At 44.8% G+C, this 21575-nt stretch overlaps 2 protein-coding genes and 1 non-coding gene across 15 annotated transcripts in view; all 3 read left to right on the forward strand.

Moving 5' to 3' along the window:
- The window catches only part of Paqr5 (progestin and adipoQ receptor family member 5), a 76322-nt gene extending 73243 nt beyond the window's left edge, over positions 1 to 3079 (forward strand). For 3 of the 4 annotated variants that reach the window (XM_075965589.1, XM_075965592.1, XM_075965593.1), the window contains one exon: positions 300 to 3079. In XM_075965589.1, coding sequence (XP_075821704.1) covers positions 300 to 541 — 242 coding nt within the window. In that variant the 3' untranslated portion in view covers positions 542 to 3079. The remainder of the gene's footprint in view (positions 1 to 299) is intronic. The other variant, XM_075965591.1, reaches the window with a different exon arrangement.
- LOC142847472 (U1 spliceosomal RNA) lies at positions 1905 to 2067 on the forward strand. The gene has a single exon (XR_012910222.1). It is a non-coding gene; the product is annotated as a U1 spliceosomal RNA (small nuclear RNA).
- A 7779-nt stretch (positions 3080 to 10858) lies between the features above and the next one.
- Kif23 (kinesin family member 23) overlaps positions 10859 to 21575 on the forward strand; it is a 28111-nt gene continuing 17394 nt past the window's right edge. For 7 of the 10 annotated variants that reach the window (XM_075965594.1, XM_075965598.1, XM_075965599.1 and 4 more), the window contains exons 1-6: positions 10859 to 11020; positions 12572 to 12641; positions 13677 to 13805; positions 20036 to 20141; positions 20340 to 20476; positions 21133 to 21242. In XM_075965594.1, coding sequence (XP_075821709.1) covers positions 11010 to 11020; positions 12572 to 12641; positions 13677 to 13805; positions 20036 to 20141; positions 20340 to 20476; positions 21133 to 21242 — 563 coding nt within the window. In that variant the 5' untranslated portion in view covers positions 10859 to 11009. Of the gene's footprint in view, positions 11021 to 12571; positions 12642 to 13449; positions 13494 to 13676; positions 13806 to 20035; positions 20142 to 20339; positions 20477 to 21132; positions 21243 to 21575 lie in introns of those variants that run through there. The other 3 variants (XM_075965600.1, XM_075965602.1, XM_075965597.1) reach the window with 2 other exon arrangements.

Consider the following 21575-nt stretch of genomic DNA (forward strand, 5'->3'; position numbering starts at 1 on the left):
AACAAATAAAATCATATGTGTGATCCCTTGTCTGACTACTTGGATTTAGCTATCCCATTTTTAGCATACATATCATAGCCTGCGTCCATACACCTTTTGATTGATGACTTCCGGCACTAAATTTATTCTGAGCATGTGTGTGTATACACGGGTGTACACAAGCCAAATGCAGAGGTCAGAGGATAACTCCCAGGAGTGGCCCTCAGGCTACCAGGCTTGGCAGCAGGAGCCTTCACCCACTAAGCCATTTCTCTGGTTCAGACTGGTAATCTTGACAACCTTTTGTGCTTTTTCCGCAGGCCACAGTCACCAGCTGTTTCATGTGTGCGTGATCCTGGCCACACACTTGCAGATGGAAGCCATCCTGCTGGATAAGACTCTGAGGAAGGAGTGGCTTTTGGCCACCTCCAGACCCTTCTCCTGGCCCCAGATAGCAGCAGCCTTGCTTCTGTGCATCATCTTCAGCCTCAGCAACATTATTTATTTCTCAGCTGCTCTCTATCGGATTCCTGAGCCTGAATTACATGAAAAGGAAACGTGATTTACAACACGCCAGGTGTCAGTGTTAAGTCACTGGTGTGGTGCCGGCTTACCATGGCCAAAAGAATGTGTAGTGGCTGAAGTCTTGACGCTTTTTAATGGGCTCGTATCAAAAAAAGCATCTAACCCGGGGAGAGTTCTCCACACATGCACTGATTCTGTAAGTGTTCTGTAAAAAGGAGAAGAACATGGGCTTAAGTCCTGGACAACGCAAATTATTGAAATATTACGTTTTAAACTTATTTAAAATGGGGTGTTTAGGAGATGGGGGTGCAGCACAGTTGGTAAATACTTGCCTACAATATACAAAGGCCTATTTTTGTTTGGTTGGTTTTGGCTGTTTTTATTTGTTTGTTTGAGACAAGGTCTCACTATGTAGCTCAGGCTGTCCTGGAATTTACTGTGTAGACCAGGCTGGCTCCTGACTCCTCAGGGCTGAGATTAAAGGCATGTGCCATGTACCACTAGACTGAGTCCCTGGTTTTGATCCTCAGCGAAGCAGGAACCTGACCTGATGGTGTATACCTATAATCCCAGCACCAGAGGAGTAGAACCAGATGACCAGAAGTTCAGATACTTAGTGATTTGAGGCAATCCTTGGATACAGGAGATTCTGTCCCTAAAAAAATATAGTTTTTAATTTAAAGTCGAATTAAGCATATTGTCCTGCCCTGCCCCCCCCCCCCTTTTTGACATGGTTTTTCTGTAGCTTTGGATTTGGAGCCTGTCCTAGAACTCTGTCTGTAGACCAGGCTGGCCTTGAACTCACAGAGATCTGTCTCTGCCTGCTGGGATTAAAGTTCTGAGCCACCACTGCCTGGCTGCCTTTCTAATTTTTATATTAATGTTTAAAATGAAATTGGCTGCATTTGATGAATTCTGTATAGCTAAACTTCTTCCCCAGGTGAGAGATGGGTCAATGAGTTACGAAGCTTGCTGTCAAGCCTGACAACAGGCGTTCGATATCCAGGCCCTGCTGCAAAATATTCCATAGTGGAGATAAAATGTGTTGACCTCTGGAGCTAAGTGTATCATCTCAACTGGTAGGGCTCCCTGTCACCTTTTCAAGCAATGAAGGCGTTGTCTTTGGAGATGTCACATGCCTGACACTGTTTAAGCATGCCCAGTATGCTGCCAGACTTAGAATCTGTGCAGAGGGTGTTGAAGATCTCACCAATGGGACAGTCAAATATCCTGTCTTCAAACCCAGGTAAGCCGATGACATGCATTTCCTGGGGTGAACCTAGGGCTTCTTCCTTCCCTACGTTAAATGCAGATCACATCCACATGAGGACTCCAACACAAGAGGGCAGGGAGCAAAAGCTAAAGACATTTGTGGTGTCTTTCATTATACAGCTTGATCAAAGCTCCAGCAACTGGGGAGATACCATGATCCCAAAGGTGGTTTTCCCAGGGTGAGGCTTGGCCATTGCTCTCCAGATGTGTTGACCCCTGTGATTTCCTCAAATGTGGGGAGACTCGACTGCATAATTTGTGGTAGTGGGGGACTTTATTTGTGCTCTCCGATACGGGGCAGGGGAGTTTCAGTAACCCGCCATCTATGTGTAAATCCTTGTATTCTTTCCAGAGTTTTCTACTGTCGATAATATTTTTTAAAGTGGTTAAAATAAAAATGAAGTCTTGTAGGTCAAACTCTAGACTAAAAAGAAGATAAAGCCAGGAGGCTTGAAGGAGAGGCACTCAGGCATGCATGCTGATTTAAAGCTTTCTGTTTCCTGTGTGTGGATGAAATGAGGCCAGCCATCTTCCTGACTGCTGGGTCAGCCTCGCATTCAGGATCCATACCTTTCCTACCATATCCCTTCTAGAACAATAAACCCAAATAACCCCCTTCTTAAAAGAAAAATAACATCACACACACCCCCAACAGAACTCTGCTAAGAGCCACAACCTTGTGCAATGATCTTTGCAGTCTTACACAAAAAATGCTTGTGCAGGGCCATCTACCCATAGCTGCCTGTCTGCCCTGGGGCCAATGTTACCCTTGTTATTGATGCTCTGAACCAAATATTACTGTATTCATATGCAACATAGCATGCTTCTCATTTTGTCTTAAAATCCCACCATAGGGCTGGGGATGGCTCAGTGGGTCCAGTGTTTGCTGTGCAAGCATCAAAGCGAGTTCAGATTCCCCAGTATGCACCATGGAGACCTAGGTGTGCCTGTAACCCCAGCACTGGGAACTAACTGGCCAGGTAGTCTATCTAAATGTAGAGGTTTAGTGAGAGGTCCCTTCTCAGCAAGGTGGAAGCCATGGAGGTAGACACGCTGACGCCACATGCATCAGCATGGATGAGAGTGTCTCGGCACACTCACCCTTGCCTAGACTCCTAATGTGCATGTAATTTCCCACAGCACAGGTGCAGTCATTGCAGCTCTGTTCTGGATTCATTTGTTGTCTTTGGAGAAGCTCTGTTATTTAGGCTCGTGGTATCAAACACGGCAATTCCTTGCTTGTTGCATTAGTAATTAAAGATTAATTTATTTATTATGTATATAACATTCTGCCTCCATGTATGCCCGCACGCCAGAGGAGGGTACCAGATCTCATTATAGATGGTTGTGAGCCACCATGTGGTTGCTGGGAATTGAACTCAGGACCTCTGGAAGAGCAGCCAGTGCTCTTAACCACTGAGCCATCTCTCCAGCCCCCTTGCATTAGTAATTAAAGTTCAGGATTTTATAGGGTTTCAGGGAGTCCAGAAATGCTGATACAAAGCAAAGTTTAAGAGAGGCCCATCAACCCATGATTTGTACTTGGTAGTGACTTTGGGGGTCATTCATCACAGAGCTGGGTCCCTTTGCCGACTTGGAATACCCTCTGTCCTACACCCTCTCCAGGATTAGGCAGCTCAGCCATGTCAATGGCCTTGCCAGTAGCTCACAGTCTCGTTCTTTCATGACAAGGGCCAACATATTTTGGATGTGAGTGGTCAAGAAATATGGTTTGATTATTTTATTATCTGTTTACTTCTCCCTGGGAAGGGAGACTGATACAATTATATGGGCTGGTAAATTTTGTTACATTAATTACAAACTGCACAATCAATTTTGTTCTTTAATAGCAATGTGACATTGTTAGTGGCATTTTCACAGCCCCAATTTTATGGTGAAAAGAAAAGGTATAAAATTGGACTGGGCATGGGGCTCAGATGGTGGTTTTTGCCTGGCATGCATCAGGCCCTGGCTTTGATACCCAGCACTGCATATACTGGGCATGGTGTTACATGTCTATGATCCCAGCATTTGGGATATGGGGACAGGAGAGTCACATCATACTCAGCCACACAGTCTGAGGCCAGTCTAAGATTCATTAGGCAACCAAATAATAACTCTAGTTCAGTGTTTCTCAACATCTTTGGGGGTCGAACAACCCTTTCACGGGAGTTGTCCAAGACTAGCAGAAAACACAGATATTTACAGAACAATATATAACAGTATCAAAATTATAGTTATGAAGTAACAAAAACAATTTTATGGTTGGGGGGTCACCACAACATGAGGAATTCTATTAAATAAAGGGCCACAGCACTCGGAAGGTTGAGAACCGCTGCTCTAGTTCTAGAGGTTTCGAGGCCCTCTGGTTTCCATGGGCTCTGCATGAACATGATGCAGACATAGCCAAAACACTCACACATATAAAATGAATCTTTAAAAAGCAAACAATAACAACAAAACAGGCATAGTGTTGACACTCTGGAGGCAGAAGTGAATAAAACCAAACCTTCCAGGCCTGCTCTTGTGAACATAGCACTAGTAGATAAATCCAGAAAAGATCAGTCCTGTGAAGGAAACAGACCCAGGGATGTGGGGAGAGAGGTAGCCCACTGAATTGCACAGCCTGTCTGATAAGCAACAGCTCAGGAGAAGCTTCAGGACCGGCAGGAGCCAGGCTGGCTGGCGAGTAGTGGACAGACATTTCTGGCCTTGGGGCCAGGAGGGCTATCTTATTGGAAGGAGAGGAGCCAGGCTGTTCCTTCCAGAAATGTTGAACAGCACTCTGGGAAGACAATGATGAATTCTGAAGAGGTTCTGAATTTTCTCTGAGAGATTGCCCGAGGGCCTTCTTGTGCTCCTTTCTAAGCGCAGGGAATGCTTGGAGTTCTGTAATAAAGTACCTCAGGCAAGACACTTATCAGCTGCCATCTTGTCTAAGCATCAGCTTTCTAGAACAGCCTTTGCTTTGGCCTCCCTGAAGAGGGGATCAAAAGGAGCTCAGAGATACCTTAGTTCACCCTGTAAAAATGTTGCCCAACCATGTGAAACGAACACATTCATGCCTAAGCATGCTGACCTATGAGATGCAAGGAGGGAGGGGTGCTGGATACCGGCTATTCAGAAAAATCCTCAGGGGATTCCCGCCTTATGTTGCTAGGAATGGAACCCAGGACCCAGCTCAAAAGTTAACCTCACTATAAGACCTACCAAGAAAAACAAAACATGTATTTCAAGACCTTTATGCAGGCTTGAGAGATGGCTCACCTATTTAGAGCACTCGCTGCTCTTGCAGAGAACCCAGGTTTGGGTTCCAGCACCTACACAGAAGCTCACAATAATCTAAAACTCCAGTTTCAGGGGATACAGTGCCCTCTTCTGGACTTTGTAGGCATGGCATGTACATGGTGCACATACAAACAAACAGGCACACACACACACACACACACACACACACACATGAAAATAAAAATTTGCGTCTTTAATCCCAGCACTTGGGAGGCAGAGGCAGGTGGATCTCTGTGAGTTCGAGACCAGCCTGGTCTACAAGAGCTAGTTCCAGGACAGGCTCCAAAGCTACAGAGAAACCCTGTCTCGAAAAACCAAAAAAAAAAAAAATGTTAAAAAAGAAAATAAAAATTTGTTGTACAAGGCGATCAGGCCGAGTTCTGCCGCCTGGCTAGCTTAACCCAAAATAATTACACAGAAACTGTATTTATTTAAACACTGCCTGGTCCATTAGTTCTAGCCTCTTATTGGCTAACTCTCACATCTTGATTAACCCATTTCTAATAATCTGTATGTCACCACGAGGTCGTGGCTTACTGGGAAGATTCAGCATGTCTGACTCTGGCGACTCCATGGCGGCTCTCTGCCTGCCTCCTTCCCAGCATCCTGTTCTGTCTACTCTGCCCACCTAAGTGCTGCCCTATCAAAAGGCCAAGGCAGTTTACTTTATTCAACCAATGAAAGCAACACATAGTCAGAAGAACCTCCTACACCAAATGTGTAAGGGCATGTTGTCTTTGCAAAGGACCTGAGTTTGGTTAACAGCACCCACATTAGGTAGTTCACCACCACCTGGAACTGTAGTTCCAGGGGATCTGATGTCCTTTTATAGTCTTTTTAGATACACACACACACACACACACATGCACGCGTGTGCACACACACACAGAGTTAAAAATAAATCTTGCAGGGCAGTGGTGGTGGTGCGTGCTTTTAATTCCAGAACTCGGGAGACAGAGGCAGGCAGATCTCTGTGAGTTTGAGACCAACCTGGTCTACAGAGTAGGTTCCAGGACAAGTCAGGGTTACACAGAGAAATCTTGTCTTGAACCCCCTTCCCCCAAAACATTTTTTTTTTTTTGGTTTTTTGAGACAGGGTTTCTCTGTGGCTTTGGAGCCTGTCCTGGAACTAGCTCTGTAGACCAGGCTGGTCTCGAAATCACAGAGATCAGCCTGCCTCTGCCTCCCGAGTGCTGGGATTAAAGGCATGCGCCACCATCACCCGGCTAAAACATTTTTTTTAAAATACAGGTTGTACTGTTGATTCCTTCCTAATTGCTACTGCTGGCCTAGAACTTACTATGTGCTGAGATTAAACACATGATTAATCAGACTTGAGCCAGGTGACTTTTTTTTAAGATGGGGAAATTTAAGATGGGACATTTATAATCTCTAGCACTTGGGTGTCAAGGGGAAAGAAGATCACCAGTTAGAGACCAGCTTGAGCTACATAATAACGTCCTTATCACAATTATCTCAGAAACGCTTGAGTTAGCGAATTAGCTCAGTAATAATAGCACAGCCTCTGGGTTTTCTTCTCACTGCTGGGGGGAGAGGGGGAGAGGTTGCAGGTGGGAGGGTTAATAAGCCCTATTATAGTCTACTTTTCTTTTTTTCTGTTGAGACAGGATTTCTCTGTAGCTTTGGAGCCTGTCCTGGAACTAGCTCTTGTAGACCTGGCTGGCCTCCAACTCACAGAGATCTGCCTGCCTCTGCCTCCTGAGTGCTGGGATGAAAGGCGTGCGCACGACCGCCTGGTCTACTTTTCTTTTTAAAAGTTGTATTTATTTAGTGGGGGGGGGGGGCATGCATGTGGGCCTGTAAACTTGCAGGAATTGCTTCTCTCCTTCTTCCATGTGGGTCCTGGCAATCAAACCTAGGTCATCCGGCTTGGGGTCAAGCATCCTTACAAGTTTAGCCATCTCACAGTTTTGAATTCAGAAACATGTTGCCAAGTACTGCAGACATTCCCAGCCCCCGTCCCCCCCCCCGCCTCCACCTTCTGATGCTTAGAACCCCTTCTGTGGCAGTGGGGGCCTGCTCCCCTTAGCCACCCTGCTACAGTGTTCTTTCTGACTTGCTCAGTCCTTGAGTGTTTGGAATGCCGTTTGAGAATTACTAAGCCACGCCGGGGTGAGAAAGGGGTGTCCTCACTGCTTTGCTGTGTGAGCCTGGGGTGATAGTCCAAGCAGTCTAAAACACTGTGTATGCTATTTCACTTCCTGTGTATGCTATTAATTTGAAATGTGGCTGACGGGACTGGATTTATTTCATGTGAATTTATTATGTCGGCCCCTCCACCTGATCAATTCCTTGTTTCTGGAGTATGAAAAAGGTAAACATCTAATCTTTCATTGTACAGCTGCCTGGAAACCTGAGCCAGTGTTTCCAAGACAACTATTAACAGCCACTCAGGGTGACTGAGGTGTGTCAAATGGGTTTGAGCTGCACAACAGCCCTGTCTCCATTTTCTCTCTTCTTCTCAAATACCCTGAGCTTCAGCAGTTATTGGTGTTTTTAGGCCTCCCCCAGCTGGGCTTGCTTACCTGGGCGCCTTAGCTACCTGCAGATTAACCGTCACACGAGTTTGTATTTGAGCAGAACATAGTCTTGAGCATCTGTAGTGCCAGTCCCCTCTCAGCGGTGTGCATAATACTCTCTGTTGTAATTTAGAAGGCAGCACACAACAGAGCTCACGTGGAGGGTTTTTGTTTTTTTAACTGGGGGAAGGAGAGGGGGAAGACAGATCTCTGGGGACAAGAGCAGGAGAAGAGAAGAGAAGATTTGGTCTTAAATAGGATGTCTTCATCAACCCCTCCCCTTGGGGTCAGGGATACACAGCAGAGGAGGAAGAAAGCTTGTATCATGAAGTACCACCAGAGACTGGCCAGCATCACAGGGTCTGCCGGGATACAAGCCGGCTGGGTACCAGTGCTGAGAGGGAAGGAGACAGGCTCTTGCCCCAACCCAGAAGCTGTCTACACTTGATACCCACTTGCAAAGGAAAAATTAGTTTCCTCCAATGGAGTCTCCCTGGGTATATTAGTCACACTTAAGGTCAGGCCCCACACACAGCAGTAGATGGCCAACACAAAACGAACTCAATGGTATTTTTGTAGACTTTTGGTCTCATTTCACTTTGTTTGGGCATTTTTTTTGTCTTGTTCGTCTTTTGTATGTATATGATAGTGTTTTTTTCTTTGTTTGTTTGCCTGTTTGTTTTCTAAAGAAAAACAGAAAGGGCATGGAGATGGGTGGGTAGGGAGGTTGGGAGGATCTGAGAAGAGTTGTGGGAGGGGAAAAGTAAAATCAGAATATATTGTATAAAATACATTTTTCAATAAATAAATAAATAAATAAAAAAGATGTCCCCCAGATATAGATTGGCCTCTTTTCCATACTTGCCCTGGTCTACATCTAATTCTAGAGGGAAATGCAAGTCTTCCAGGGCCATAGTGATTGATACTTTTAAGAACTTGAATGAGCTAGAGAGCATTAATATGGACAGAAACAAGGAAGAGAAAACCCAGCTGGAAGAAAGCGGCAGATGGAGCAAAGGGAGAGCCCCTCCAAAGTCCTTCAGTGAGAACCTTCGTCCAGCCTTTCACACCTCAGGGCCATGCCCACATCTCTAAGCGCTGGAGAGCCCCTCCAAAGTCCTTCAATGAGAACCTCCGTCCAACCGTTCACACCTCAGGGCCATGCCCACACCTCTAAGCGCTGGAGAGCCTCTCCAAAGTCCTTCAGTGAGAACCTCCGTCCAGCCTTTCACGCCTCAGGGCCATGCCCACACTGCTAAGCACTGGGCACGCAACAATGTCATCTACCGAGGCTGAGGGGTATAAACTCGGAGAGGACTCAGTAAACAGGGGCTGTCAGTTGGGAGCTGAGTGCTGCTGAAATCAGCAGAGCAAGTGGCAGGCTGCAGGGCAGATCTGCTGACGTGAGGCATCCTCAGAGGAGAGGAAGAACGAGAGACAACAGAGACTTCTGTGAGGGGGCAGATATGTCCCGAGCATGTGTGGTAGAGTAGGGACAGGTGATAGGTGACACGGGACCCCACTGAGGGTCTCAAGCAATGGGTGATGACATCACTCTAGAGTGTCACCTAGACCTGTGATTTAGAGGTGAGAGGGCTATCAAATGGAACTGTTTTGAAAGATGGTGGCTGTAGTGATATTTTGTTTATAAAATAAAGCTTGCTTGAAGATCAGAGTGCAGAGTTAAACCACTAGTTAGCCAAAGAGACCAGGCAGTGACAGCAAACACCTTTAATCTCAGCACTCCTGAAACAGAGGCAGACAGAGTTCAAGGCCACCCTGGGCTACGCGAGATTGAAGGTGTCTAAAGAGAAATAGAACTCACACAAAGGTGATCCCAGCACTTGGGAATCACATACCTTTAATCCCAGCACTAAGGAGGTGGAGACAGCAGTGGTATGGCTGGGCAGAGAGAGGAATATAAAGCAGGAGGCGACAAAGAACTCAGATGCAGTCTGAGGACTTGGTCTGAGAGACGTCTGGGGTTTTGGAAAGACAGCATTCAGTCTGAGGATTCACAGAGACAGATCGTCCCTTCAGTCTGAACATTGGTAGAAGTAGGAACTCTCTGGTGGCCGACTGCTCTACTTCTCTGTTCTTCAGCTTTTGCTCCTGATAGCTGATTCTGGGTTTTTATTATTAAGATTAATTAGAATTGGTCCTACAGGTGGCTGCAAAGCCTGTTAGGTTGCTATCTACTTCTGGGAATTTATCCTACCTCTACTTTATAAAAGAGCATGTGTCCAGGTTTATTCATTGTAGCAGTTTGCAAAAGCAAATATTAGAAAGACTAATGTCCAATAACATGGGTATTAAACTACGGATATTAAACGGACTATCCTTATCCAGGCTGGCCCTAAAGGAAGCTTTGAGCAGGGCTTGAGTTGCAGAACGCAGGTGCAGACACATCAGCATAGGGGCAAAGATGGAAGCGAGATAGCATCAATTCGTGGGAGACAAGAGTAGGTTCTGGTGGCTGCACAAAGGCAGTGCGTAGATTTTATTCATCTTTGAATGCCCAGGAAACATCACAATCAAGAATTTGTGTGTAGCTTAGTGGGATAACCTTTGCCTAGCATTTGTGAGGCTCCGGGTTTCATCCCCAGCACCATGAAAAGAAAAATACATACATACATACAAACAAACTTATATACATACATACATACAAACTTATATACATACATACATACAAACAAACTTATATACATACATACATACATAGGAAAGATCTAGTGGACCCAGAGAAGGAAACTCACAGAAGGTTGACTGTCAAATTGATGTTGTCTTCAAAATCATCCCAGAGGTTGCACTGCAAGTTTGAGGACAGCGTGGACCACATGAGACCCTTGTCTCAAAAGAACAAAATAAATATTAAAAGTAAGATGAAATGTAAACGTATCATTCACTGTAAAAGGACAAATAAAACATACAATGCAGTGCAATGACTTAGATGGTCTGGTGGCCCGGAAACCAGTCGGCTAGAGAGTAGAACACTCCCGGCGGGAACTTTACTTCCTTTGAGGTTCTCGGGACAAAAGCAGGGAGACCTCAGTCTCTGCGTCAGAACCGAACGGGCCGGGATTTCCCCTTTTCGGATTTTTCTCCCGCGCAACCCTCCTCTGTCTCCGGTTGTTTTCCTCGGGTTGCTAAGGCGACGAGCGCCCTTGCCCACTGCGCCGGTGCTCCCCGAGGCCCCGCCCCTTCGCCGCAGGCTGCCGCTGATTGGCCTGTTTGAAATGCGCCGGGCGGCCGCACACTTAGGCTTGCAGCGTCGCCGCCGGGCTCTCTGCAGACTGAGTCCGGGTCTCCGCGGCCGCTGTCTGCAGTCTTCTTTTCCCGCCAGCTCTGCTCCGGTCTGAGCCAGACGTCCTGCGTGCGTGTCTGGATAGCACGGAGCCTGTGGTCATGAAGCCAGCGTGAGTACCAGGCCAAGGAGGGGATTGGTGAGGTGACGGGCGGGGGTCGCCGCCCTCCTCACGCTGCGACCGGGGGGTTGTCCGGGAGCTGAGCCCGGACCCACAGCGCTCCGGTGCCTGCCGACCCTGGTGTGCCCACGCCACCCGCGAAGGTTAGCTCCGAGTTCGGGGTGACCGGGTTGGCATCCTTTGGGCTGCCCAGTCTTCCTCAGCTTCCTCAGCAAAGCCGACCGCTTTGCAGGTGGTGGGTGTTAGGGTCCGGAGTGCGCGCGCAGCGGGGATGTGTTCTGGCACTTTGGGGCTTGAGTCCCCGCAGCTCCGTGGCCACCCCTTCCCTGGTCCTAGCCTGGAGGCCAGGTCCCTTTGCGCTATCTTTGTCCCCAGGCTATCCCACTCGCCTGCTCTGTCCCCCACGCCCACATTCCTCAACAATTCCTAGACTCTTCGGGCGGGCCACATCCTGGTAGCACTTGCACTGCGAGGGAGCGTTGGCTTTAGACTTCGTTTCCTCCGAGCTAGCCTTTCTCAAAAACGGAACTTGTTTAAATGAGAAAACGTCAAAGTCTTCTTATTTGTTTAAAGGACACCTACCCCAGTGTATCGCCCAACTCTGGTTTACTTCTAATTTATGTGTGACTATACTGAGAAAAATATTTTGATAATCTACAGTCCAAACCAACCATTAATTTTAGTGTTAAATATTCCTGTAGCCCATAAATGAGAAAGGAGAAGTCATATGATAGAGAATGTTGAAGTAAATTAAAAAAATGTTTTTTTTCTGTTTGGGACAATATTTGGGGTATGAGCTAAAGAAAGGAAAATAGGTTTTCGTTTTTCGAGACAGGATTTCTCTGTGTAAAGAGCTCTGTCCGGGAGCTCGCTTTGTAGATCAGGCTGGCCTCTAACTCAGAGATCCGCCTGCCTCTGCCTCCTGAGTGCTAGGATTAAAGGCGTGCGCCACCACACCTAGCAAGGATAATAGTTTTTGTCATTCAGCGACCAACTGTTCCTTGAAACTACAGATTATTTATTTATTTATTTCTATAATTTGGGATTCAACTAAATTCATTCTGTGTGCTGGGCTCTTCTACTCCACAGAACATCCATAGCCCTTAGGCATACAAATTGGTCAGAAAGTGAATTTGTGTGCGATTTTATAATTGAGTAATTATGCACTGTGCTTGTACACCTGTATAAAGTTAAATGTTGACTTCTCAAATTGGTAGTGACTGTAAAATTGTTGCTTAAGAAAATATACTAAGTTTTCAATAAAGAACTGATAGATTAGCAGACTGGGTTTGTATCTTACTGGTAGAGAACATGCCCTACAAGAGCAAATCTCTGAATTTGCTCTCCAGCATTGGAAAAAAAAACAAACAAAAAACCGAAATCAAGCAAAAGTCCCCTGGGTACTTCTGGTATCAAAAGTGTATTTTCCCAGTCCCAATTTTGATGAGTTAAATTACCATTGCTAGAATTTGTGAAGTCTTGTGTGTTGGTATTGGACAGAAATTTATGTTTTGTTTTTGGGATTTTTTTGTTTTTGCCCAGGAAAGCTAAGATGCCGAGGAAACCTGTAATAAAAAAAGGATCTCAGTCAAACCTTAAAGATCCAGTTGGGGTAAGATTTATATGTGTGTGTTGCCTTTAGTCTGTTTCTGTCTTATTTGCTTGAAAGAGGAAGGGGAAGTGATGGACAGTTGGGTCAAAGAGCACACAGTTAAACTGATCCACTAAATTGATTAAAACTGGCTTTAGCCTTGAAGTTTGCTTTCTCTGTTTGGATTAGCCCAGAAGAAGGTAGTCTTTAGTTGCTAATCACTAAACCTGCTATCTCTAGTTAGAATCTGAAAAGTTAAATGTTTGAAACTCCTACCAGGTTCTATCTACTCTTGGGATAGGAACTTTGTTCTCAGTTCTTGGTCCTCTGTATGTGGGACCTACACGTTCTCAAGGAGAACCCTGCACTCAAGGTTCATAGACTGGTGTAGAATAACTCAGTGTAGTTCATACCTCGTCCTGAGAAGGGTTGCTTGCTCTGCCGTGCTCTGAATGCCGCCACCCCACTACAGAGGGTCTCTGGTGCTGAGCTGCACCACCTGCTCACTGTGAGTGAGTACAGCTGGACAGTTTTCCCGGAAATGATCTCCACCCTCCACGTACTGTGATTATAGGTATGTGCTGTCACGCCCACCCGCGCTGGCTGTTTGAAATGATATCCAGTTCTGAAGAATTTAGTCACCTTTCAGGCATTTAGAGAGATTTTTATGTTAGTACAATTTTATTTGAGCACAACAGCGAAGAGAAACCGTACAGTTTAATATTTTAACCTAAATTTATTTTGATTTAAATACATTTTTGCATTTGATCATTCTGAACTGCAGATTTTGTTTTTCATAATTTTGTGTTTATGTTGGTGTGGGAGATCAGATATTTGTAGATATATGAACAGAAAGCTTTCATGGAAAATCAAGTAAGTGGTGAACATTCAAGGTGGTTCATACCTGCCCTCCCAGGCAGGCAGATTGCTGAGAGTTCCAGACCCGCTTGGGCTACAGAGTGAGAACCCTGTCTCAACAAACAACACAAACAGGAAAACCAAAAAGAAAACTAGACAAAAAGTCAACCTTGTTTAAACACCTTTCTCTTTTTCCAGGTGTACTGTAGGGTGCGCCCACTGAGTTTCCCTGACCAAGAGTGCTGTGTAGAAGTGGTCAATAGTACAACTGTGCAGCTACATACTCCTGAGGGTTACCGGCTCAACAGAAATGGAGACTATAAGGAGGTAGGTTCCTACTGGAGCCAAGTTGTTTTTGCTTGATGAATGGCCCTTTTTAGTTTAAAAATTCCTGCGTGATCTCATTTGTGGGAAGGGACGCTTTAGCCACCTTATCTAGAATGTCTTTGATTTCTAGGACATACATATAGACTTTTGGTATGTTGGAATTATAGAGGATTGTGTCCAAAGGAGTTTGTTCTTTTTGTATTTTTGAGACAGGGTCTCACTATATAGCTATGGCTGTCCTAGAACTTCCTCTCTAGACCAGGCTGGACTCAGTTCACTGAGATTCGCATGCCTCTGCCTCCCGAGTGCTGGATTAAGGCCAGGACCGCCCAGCTTCAGAGGGTTTCTTATCCTGGATATATAACTTCACAAGGAGATTTGAATGACAGTTAATAATAGGCATTTTGTGTTTTCCCTTTTGCTGGGGCTTGAGTCTAGGGCCTTGTCCATGCTAGGCAATATCTGCCACTTGAGCTACATCCACAGTAGCATTGTGCCTTTGGATCAGTCTGTTAGGGAGTGGTTTTGTTTTATTTTACTGACAATATTACCTTGTAGTCCAGTGTCTTAGTCACTTTTTTATCGCAGTAAAGAGACACCACGACCATGGCAACTTACAAAAGAAAGCATTTAATTGGGGTCTTGCTTACAGCCCGTGGCATCACCAGCAGCAAGCATGGTGGCAGGCAGGCATGACACTGGACTAGTAGCTGAAAGTTTACATCTTGGTCTACAGCCATGAGGCAGAGGGACACTGGGCTTTACTCGGACTTTTGGAACCTAAAAAACCTTATTCCATACCTCCTCTAACAAGGCCACACCTCCTAATCCTGCCTAAATAGCTCACCAGCTGGGACCCAAACATTCTAATACATGAGCTTGTGTGTGGGGGAGCATTCTCATTCAGACCCTCACATCCAGGCTGGCCTCAAAACTTCTGATCCTCCTGTTTTGGTCTCTCTAGTGCTGAAACTAGAGGTGTGTACTACATGCCTTGAGTGGGTTTTTACTGTTACTTGATTTTTGTGGTGTTAGGGATTGAACTCAGGACCTTGTTCATGCTAGCCAAGTGCTAGCTAGCCACATCTTTTTGAAATGGAGTCCCACTATAGCTTAAGTCTGGCCTTGAACTGGTGGTGATCATCCGCCTTCACAGCATGAGTGTTAGTATTTAGTACCCAGAGAGTATTTTGTTTATTTGCAGTGCTGGGAAATGGGTTTAAGGCTTCCTGCATGCTTGGTGAGTGTTTAAAGGAAGCCCATGCCTTTATGGACTTTATACCCTAAATTGACAGTTGGTAGACAAGTAGGTCATATAATAAGGCAGAAAGTCAGAATGCAGAAAGTAGAGGATTGGTTCCACTGTCTGCTTTCTAACTGCCACTTACTCTTCGTTGTTGTTGTTGGGACAGGATCTTACTCTCTAATCTGTCTGAGAGCTTGCTGTGTAATCTGGAATGGCTTTAAATGTTTAAACTGTCTTTAAATTGGCATTCTGTCCGCCTCATTTTCCTGTATGCTGAGATTCCAGGCCTGAGCCACCACACTGGGCTGCCATTCAGGCTTGTGCGTACTACTGCAGAGATACCATTCTTTAGACCGCCTACGTCCTTGTTGTTTCTCAGTAGCTTGTTCCTTCCTGAAGCTCTTTCTCCCTCTCCAGCTCCTGGCTGTTTTGTCACTAGCCGCCCTTTGCTGACTTCTCCTGTCTAGTCTCTGAATCCTAAGGTAGACTGTGTCCAGGGTCCCTATGTTTTTCTTCTCTCTCATCTTCTGTTTCCATCTTCCTTTTTCTGAGACAGGCTCTCCCACATTAGCTTGGGCTGTACTAGAACTTGCCTCAGCCTCCAGAGTGTTGGGAATACAGGTGTGGGTCACTATGCTTGACCCAGGGGCTCTGTTTTCTATAATATCATTCCCATGGTTTTAAGTGCTCTGGAATTTATATGGCAAGGCAAAAAAAAATTTTTTTTTCTTACTCTAAATTGGAATGTCTGACAACTTTCTATCTTTGGTGGACATCACTTACCCATCTCAAATTTTGGTTTTTGAGACAGGGTTTCTCTGTGTAGCTCTGGCTGTCCTGGGACTCAACTCTGTAGGTCAGGCTGGCCTCAAATTCAGAAATCGATCGGCCTGCCTCTGCCTCTTGAGTGCAAGGATTAAAAGGCTTGCACCACCACTGCCTGGCCCATCTCAAGTTTTATATATTGAAAGGAGCTCTTGAGTCCCCACTACCCTTTAAATGTTTTCCTCTTAACCTTTCCAGAAGATGGTGCCATTGTTGTCCTGTTGTCCAGTCCAGAAACCTGGAAGCTTCTTTCCTTTTGTATCTGTTCATGCTGTGTCATGCATAGCTAGCCTGTCAGTTCTGCAGAGTGGATCCTGAGATAATCTTTCCTGTCTCTTTTCACTACTAGCTTATTCTGAGTTGGTTACTAGTCAAGCTGTGTGTGGTGGGGAAGTGTTTTTATCTTGATCCAGGGTAGTGAATACTTTAGCTTGTGCTAAATGTCACTAACAGCATGAGTCCCCTGACTGACTCCTTTCTAATCAGCATTGAGATGTGCCCATTGACTTCAGGCTGAGGGGGAGCAATGGAAGATGGCGGGGAATGGTGCTTAATGTCGAGAACTGGTAACAGTCAGTTCTCAGGTGTTTTGAGCATGGTTTGAGCCTTTCCTGAAGCCTGTCTGGCTGCCTGTTTTTACAGAGGATCTTGCATAATGGTTTCCACAGAGCTGCCAGAATGATCTTGCAAAGAAGAAAGAGATCTTATCATTTCCCTGTGCAAAATCTCTCAAGGAAAATTCTGTTCAACCAGCTTCCTGCTTATCTTCCCACCCTTATCTTTTTTTTTTCCTGATTTTTTGAGACGGTTTCTATGTGTAACAGCCCTAGCTGTCCTGGAACTAGCTCTGTAGACCAGGCTGGCCTCGAACTCACAGAGATCCACCAGCCTCTGCCTCCCAAGTGCTGCCTGGCCCCTATCCTTATCTTTCAGTACTCACCTAGTCTTTGGGGATCGTCTTTAAGCCAGCATCATGCTTACCAGCCACTCTGGCTTAACCTAGACTTCTCCCTTGTAACCTCATCTTGAATTTTAGCTTAAATCTTACTCCCTCAGGGTGTTCAGACTACTCCAGCAGAAATAGCACTTCACTCTTTGTTCTTCATTCAGTGTGCCTGCTTTATAACAATATTGATTTATTAATAGCTGTGCTTTGTTTAAAGATGACGGTGTCTTCTGAGATCATTGGGCAGTTTCACCATTTTGCGAACGTGACCAAGTGTGCTTGCAAATGCTAGATTGCCATAATAGACACAGAGGCTATCCAGAGTAGCGCTCTTAGACTCCAGTGGCACACAAGACTGCTGTGTGGAATACAGTAGTAGGCAGTTGTACCACAGTGCATCTGTACCTATCCAGACAGGCTCGTTCACACTAGCATCACCATCTCCTGGAGCAATATGGTGAGCTTTTATTCCTTTAGACACTAGGAACTTATCACCTTTGTAATCTTAGAGGACCACCATGTAGTCCCTTATTGAACTGAAACATCTTGAGATGTATATCTGTGCTTGTGTTCACTGTTTCTTTCCTGTTCTTCATGAAAGCGCCAGCCGATATGTGCCTTTCAGTCCAGTTTGTCAAAAGAGAGTACGTTTGGATTAAGCAAGAATGCATGGTCAGGAAGGTTGGCGGAGCAGAGCAGGTCTTTGAGGCTATAATGGGAGTTGAATACTGACTTACTGAATTTCAAGTTTGTACAGATGAGTTTAAAGTTCATACAAACACAAGGTTTGGTGGAAATTGAGTACTCGGAGAGCATTGTTCAGGAGCTTGAGCAGGTACCTTCTTGCATCTGTTTTCATTACGCCAAAGGAGGAGGTGTTCTTGACGAAGAGGAGGGCATCTGTTCTCCTTGGCACCGTCCTACATATCCTTGCCATTCAAGTCTTTGTTCTGAAGTACACTGAGAATGAAAACTTAACAAAGGTAAAAGTTAGCCTAGCTGAAGTATGTGTTTTAAACTTTTTTCTTATCTTTTTCTTTTTTTTCTTTTTTGAGACAGAATTTCTCTGTGGCTTTGGAGCCTGTCCTGGAACTCATTCTGTAGACCAGGCTGGCCTTGACCTCACAGAGATCCGCCTGTCTCTGCCCCCTGTGTGCTGGGATTAAAGGCGTGTGCCACCACCGCCCGGCTAGATTTTTAGTTTTATGAGTGTTTCGCCTCCATGTATGTATGTGATGTACACCACATATGGGTCTGGTGTTCGTGGATGTCAGAGGAAGGCATCAGATCTCCTGGAATTGAAGTAATAAACAGTTGTGAACCACATATTGAATTGAGGTTATAAACACTGCTGAGCCATCTTTCCAGCCCCTGAAGTAGGTATTTCATCTTATTTATCATTTATAAATAGTAGATTGGGGGCCTGGAGCGATGTCTCCTCTGTTAAGAACGCTTGCTACTCTTTCAGAGGACCTGGGTTGGTTCCCAGCACCCATATGGTGACTCAACTTCCTTTAGCTCTGGCTTCATGGGATCAGATGCTGTCATCTGGCCTTCATGGGCACCAGGCACACACATATAGTACATACATACATAAAGACAAGCACTTGTACACTTAAAATAAGAATAAACATATCTTTTATATGTGTCTATAGGTCTACGTATATCTATGTCTTTGCTTTCATCATCTACAGTCCCACATCCAGGAGTTTAACTAGGGGTTGAAAATCTTCAGAAATGCGCTATAGATTTAGCTCATTGGTAGAGTATTTGCCTAGCAAATGTGAGGGAGATCCTGATGCACCCCCATGCCTTCAGGAAAAAATCTGAGTATAGACAGGTATTTCTTTGTCATTCTCTATGCAACACAGAAGAATAACCATTGCATTAGTATAATGGCAACCTAGGATGGTTTAAAGTATATTAAATGGCAAATGCCATGCCTTTAAATAGTGGACTTTGGTTCCAGATCCACCATGGTAATGGTGGCATATAATTTCAGCACTTTGGAGGTAGAGGCAAGAGGAAATTCAAGTTCATTCTTGGTTGCGTAGTGAATTTGAGACTACTTTGAGTTACATGAGATTGTCTTAAAGTTGTGTGTGTGTGTGTGTACGTGTGTGTGTACATATGTGTGTAACATGCTGTCAAAGTAGCGTTATTTTATAAAAGAATTCAGATAAAATTATGTTTGTAACTCATTTCTAGTTTTTAAAATGCTATAATCTTGTTATTTTGCTGTCTTGTTTTCAATGTCTTTTTATATTTGTTACTTTTGCTTGTCTTTTGTACCTGTTGTACCTGTACCTGTGAGGTCAGAGGATGACCTGTAGGAGACAGTTTTCTCCTTTCACTATTTGGGTTTCAGGGATTGAACTCAGGTTCTTAGGCTTGATAGCAAGTGTTTTTACCTGCTGAGCCATCTTGTTGGCCCTTGCTACTTTAAATATGCCTTCATAAAGAAAAAAGTAGAAAGCAGTAGGCAGAGGTGGTAATGCATGCTTGTGATAGATAGCCGCTACTATCATTGAAAATTGAAGGCCAGCCTGGTCTACATTACAAGTTCTAGGCCAACCATTAGTACATACAGACTCTGTCATACAAACATATTCAAAAGAAAAGAACAACAAAGAGAAAACCATAACACTTAACTTTTTTAATGAATTTAATTTGGGGTAGGGGATACAGGGTTTCTCTGTTTAGCACTGGCTGTCCTGGAACTCACTCTGTAGACCAGGCTGGCCTCAAACTCACAGAGATCTACCTGCCTCTGCCTCCCCAGTCTTGGGATTAAGGTGCATGCCACCACTGCCCAACATAAATTTAAGATTATAGGTCATTACCTTGTATTTTTGCTTTGTTAACAGGATCTCACACGATAGCCCAGTCTGGCCTATAATTCTGTGTAGCCCAGACTGCCACCCAACTCATGGCAAACTTCTGCCTCAGCCTCTGTAGCACTAGGCGTAAATGTTCACTTAATCTATGCAGCATTAGTGGACTTGACTTTTCTTCACGCTGCTCAGTGTATTTGTTAGGACAGCTGTGACTTATGTATGTTGTGACTACTGAAGGCTCCAAGCTTAAAGATCATTCTTGATTTTACTTTACATGTCTGGATTTGAAAACTCACAACAGAAACATTCAAGCGTAGGACAGATATATTTCTAGTCTCGTAGAATTCCATGTTTATTCTTTTTCTTCTCTCCACAGACGCAGTATTCATTTAAGCGGGTATTTGGCATTCATACAACTCAGAAGGAACTCTTTGATGTTGTGGCTAGTCCATTGGTAGATGACCTCATTCACGGCAAAAATGGTATGGATCTTGGAGTTTAGTTGATTTTTCCTCTTAATCTTGTAATAAAACTTTTTACTGTTTATTTGGTTTGACATTGAATTCAGATTTTACTCATTAGAGTGATGCCCAGTTTTGGGGTTAATTTAAGTGTTTTAAATACAATGAAATGTTATGTGGAACTTAAGACTGTAACTCCTTGTTGTTGCTACACTGTAGGTCTTTTGTTTACATACGGTGTGACAGGAAGTGGAAAAACGCACACAATGACAGGGTCTCCAGGGTATGGAGGACTGCTTCCTCGTTGTTTGAATATGATCTTTAACAGCATAGGGTCATTTCAAGCAAAACGTTACGTAAGTACAGTTCCTTTGGGTTGTGACTGTCACAGTAGATACAGGACTAAGACATCTATAGAGACAGTGATACCGAGGAAGAACCTCAGCACTGGAGCTGCTTTGATTCTTACTTATGTTCAGATGTGGTGGGCATGGTGGGTATGCCTATGATGCCAGTACTTGAGCGGTGGAAGAGAATCAAGAGTTGCAGACCAGCGACTCTGCCTGTCCTCCAAAGTTTAAATGGCAAATGCTTTCTGTTTTTACCTGTTGCTGTACCATAGCTGATGGTGGTGGTGCACGCCTTTAACCCCAGCAGAGGCAGGTCCATCTCTGTGAGTTCGAGGCCAGTTCAAGGCTAGCCCAAGGCCAGCCTGGTTTACAGAACAAGTTCCAGGTCAGGCTCCAAAGCTACTCAGAGAAACCCTGTCTCGAAAAAAAGTTGCTGTACAAGCCGGGGGGTGGTGGCGCACGCCTTTAATCCCAGCACTCGGGGGCGGAGGCAGGCGGATCTCTGTGAGTTCAAGGCCAGCCTGGTCTAATTCTAGCTAGTTCCAGGACAGGAACCAAAAGCTACAGAGAAACCCTGTCCCGAAAATCAAAAAAAAAAAAAAAGTTGCTGTTCCTTAAATTAAATAAAATTCTTTTCAAAAGTCTTTTCTGCCCTGTTTTAGGTTTTTAAGTCTAACGATAGGAACAGCATGGAAATACAGTGTGAGGTTGATGCATTATTGGAGCGGCAGAAAAGAGAAGCTATGCCCGTTCCAAAGACCCCCTCTAACAAGTGAGTAACTTGGTGTTGGACTGACTCAGAGTGCGAGGAATTCTGTCCTGCAGTTTCTGTAGATCTGGGGAAGGTGAATACAAATTAGAGAAGTTAGTTTTACAGTTGACTTGCGAGGTCAGGGTTGAGGTGTGTTTTTAACTGCTCTGGTATTTTGTCTGATTTCCAGAGGATACTTCCTTCTGTGAGATGGGGAAGGTGAATGCCTGTGCCACGGCTACAAATCTCAGGGCTTGGCTGTCCTTGACCCACCTTGAATCTGAATAAAGTTGCTTTATGATTTCAGTTTTAAGTGGCAGAACATTTGAGTAGTTTTTTTTCACTCTGGTATCA

Source organism: Microtus pennsylvanicus, chromosome 3 (genome assembly GCF_037038515.1).
Source record: "Microtus pennsylvanicus isolate mMicPen1 chromosome 3, mMicPen1.hap1, whole genome shotgun sequence".
NCBI lineage: Eukaryota > Metazoa > Chordata > Mammalia > Rodentia > Cricetidae > Microtus > Microtus pennsylvanicus.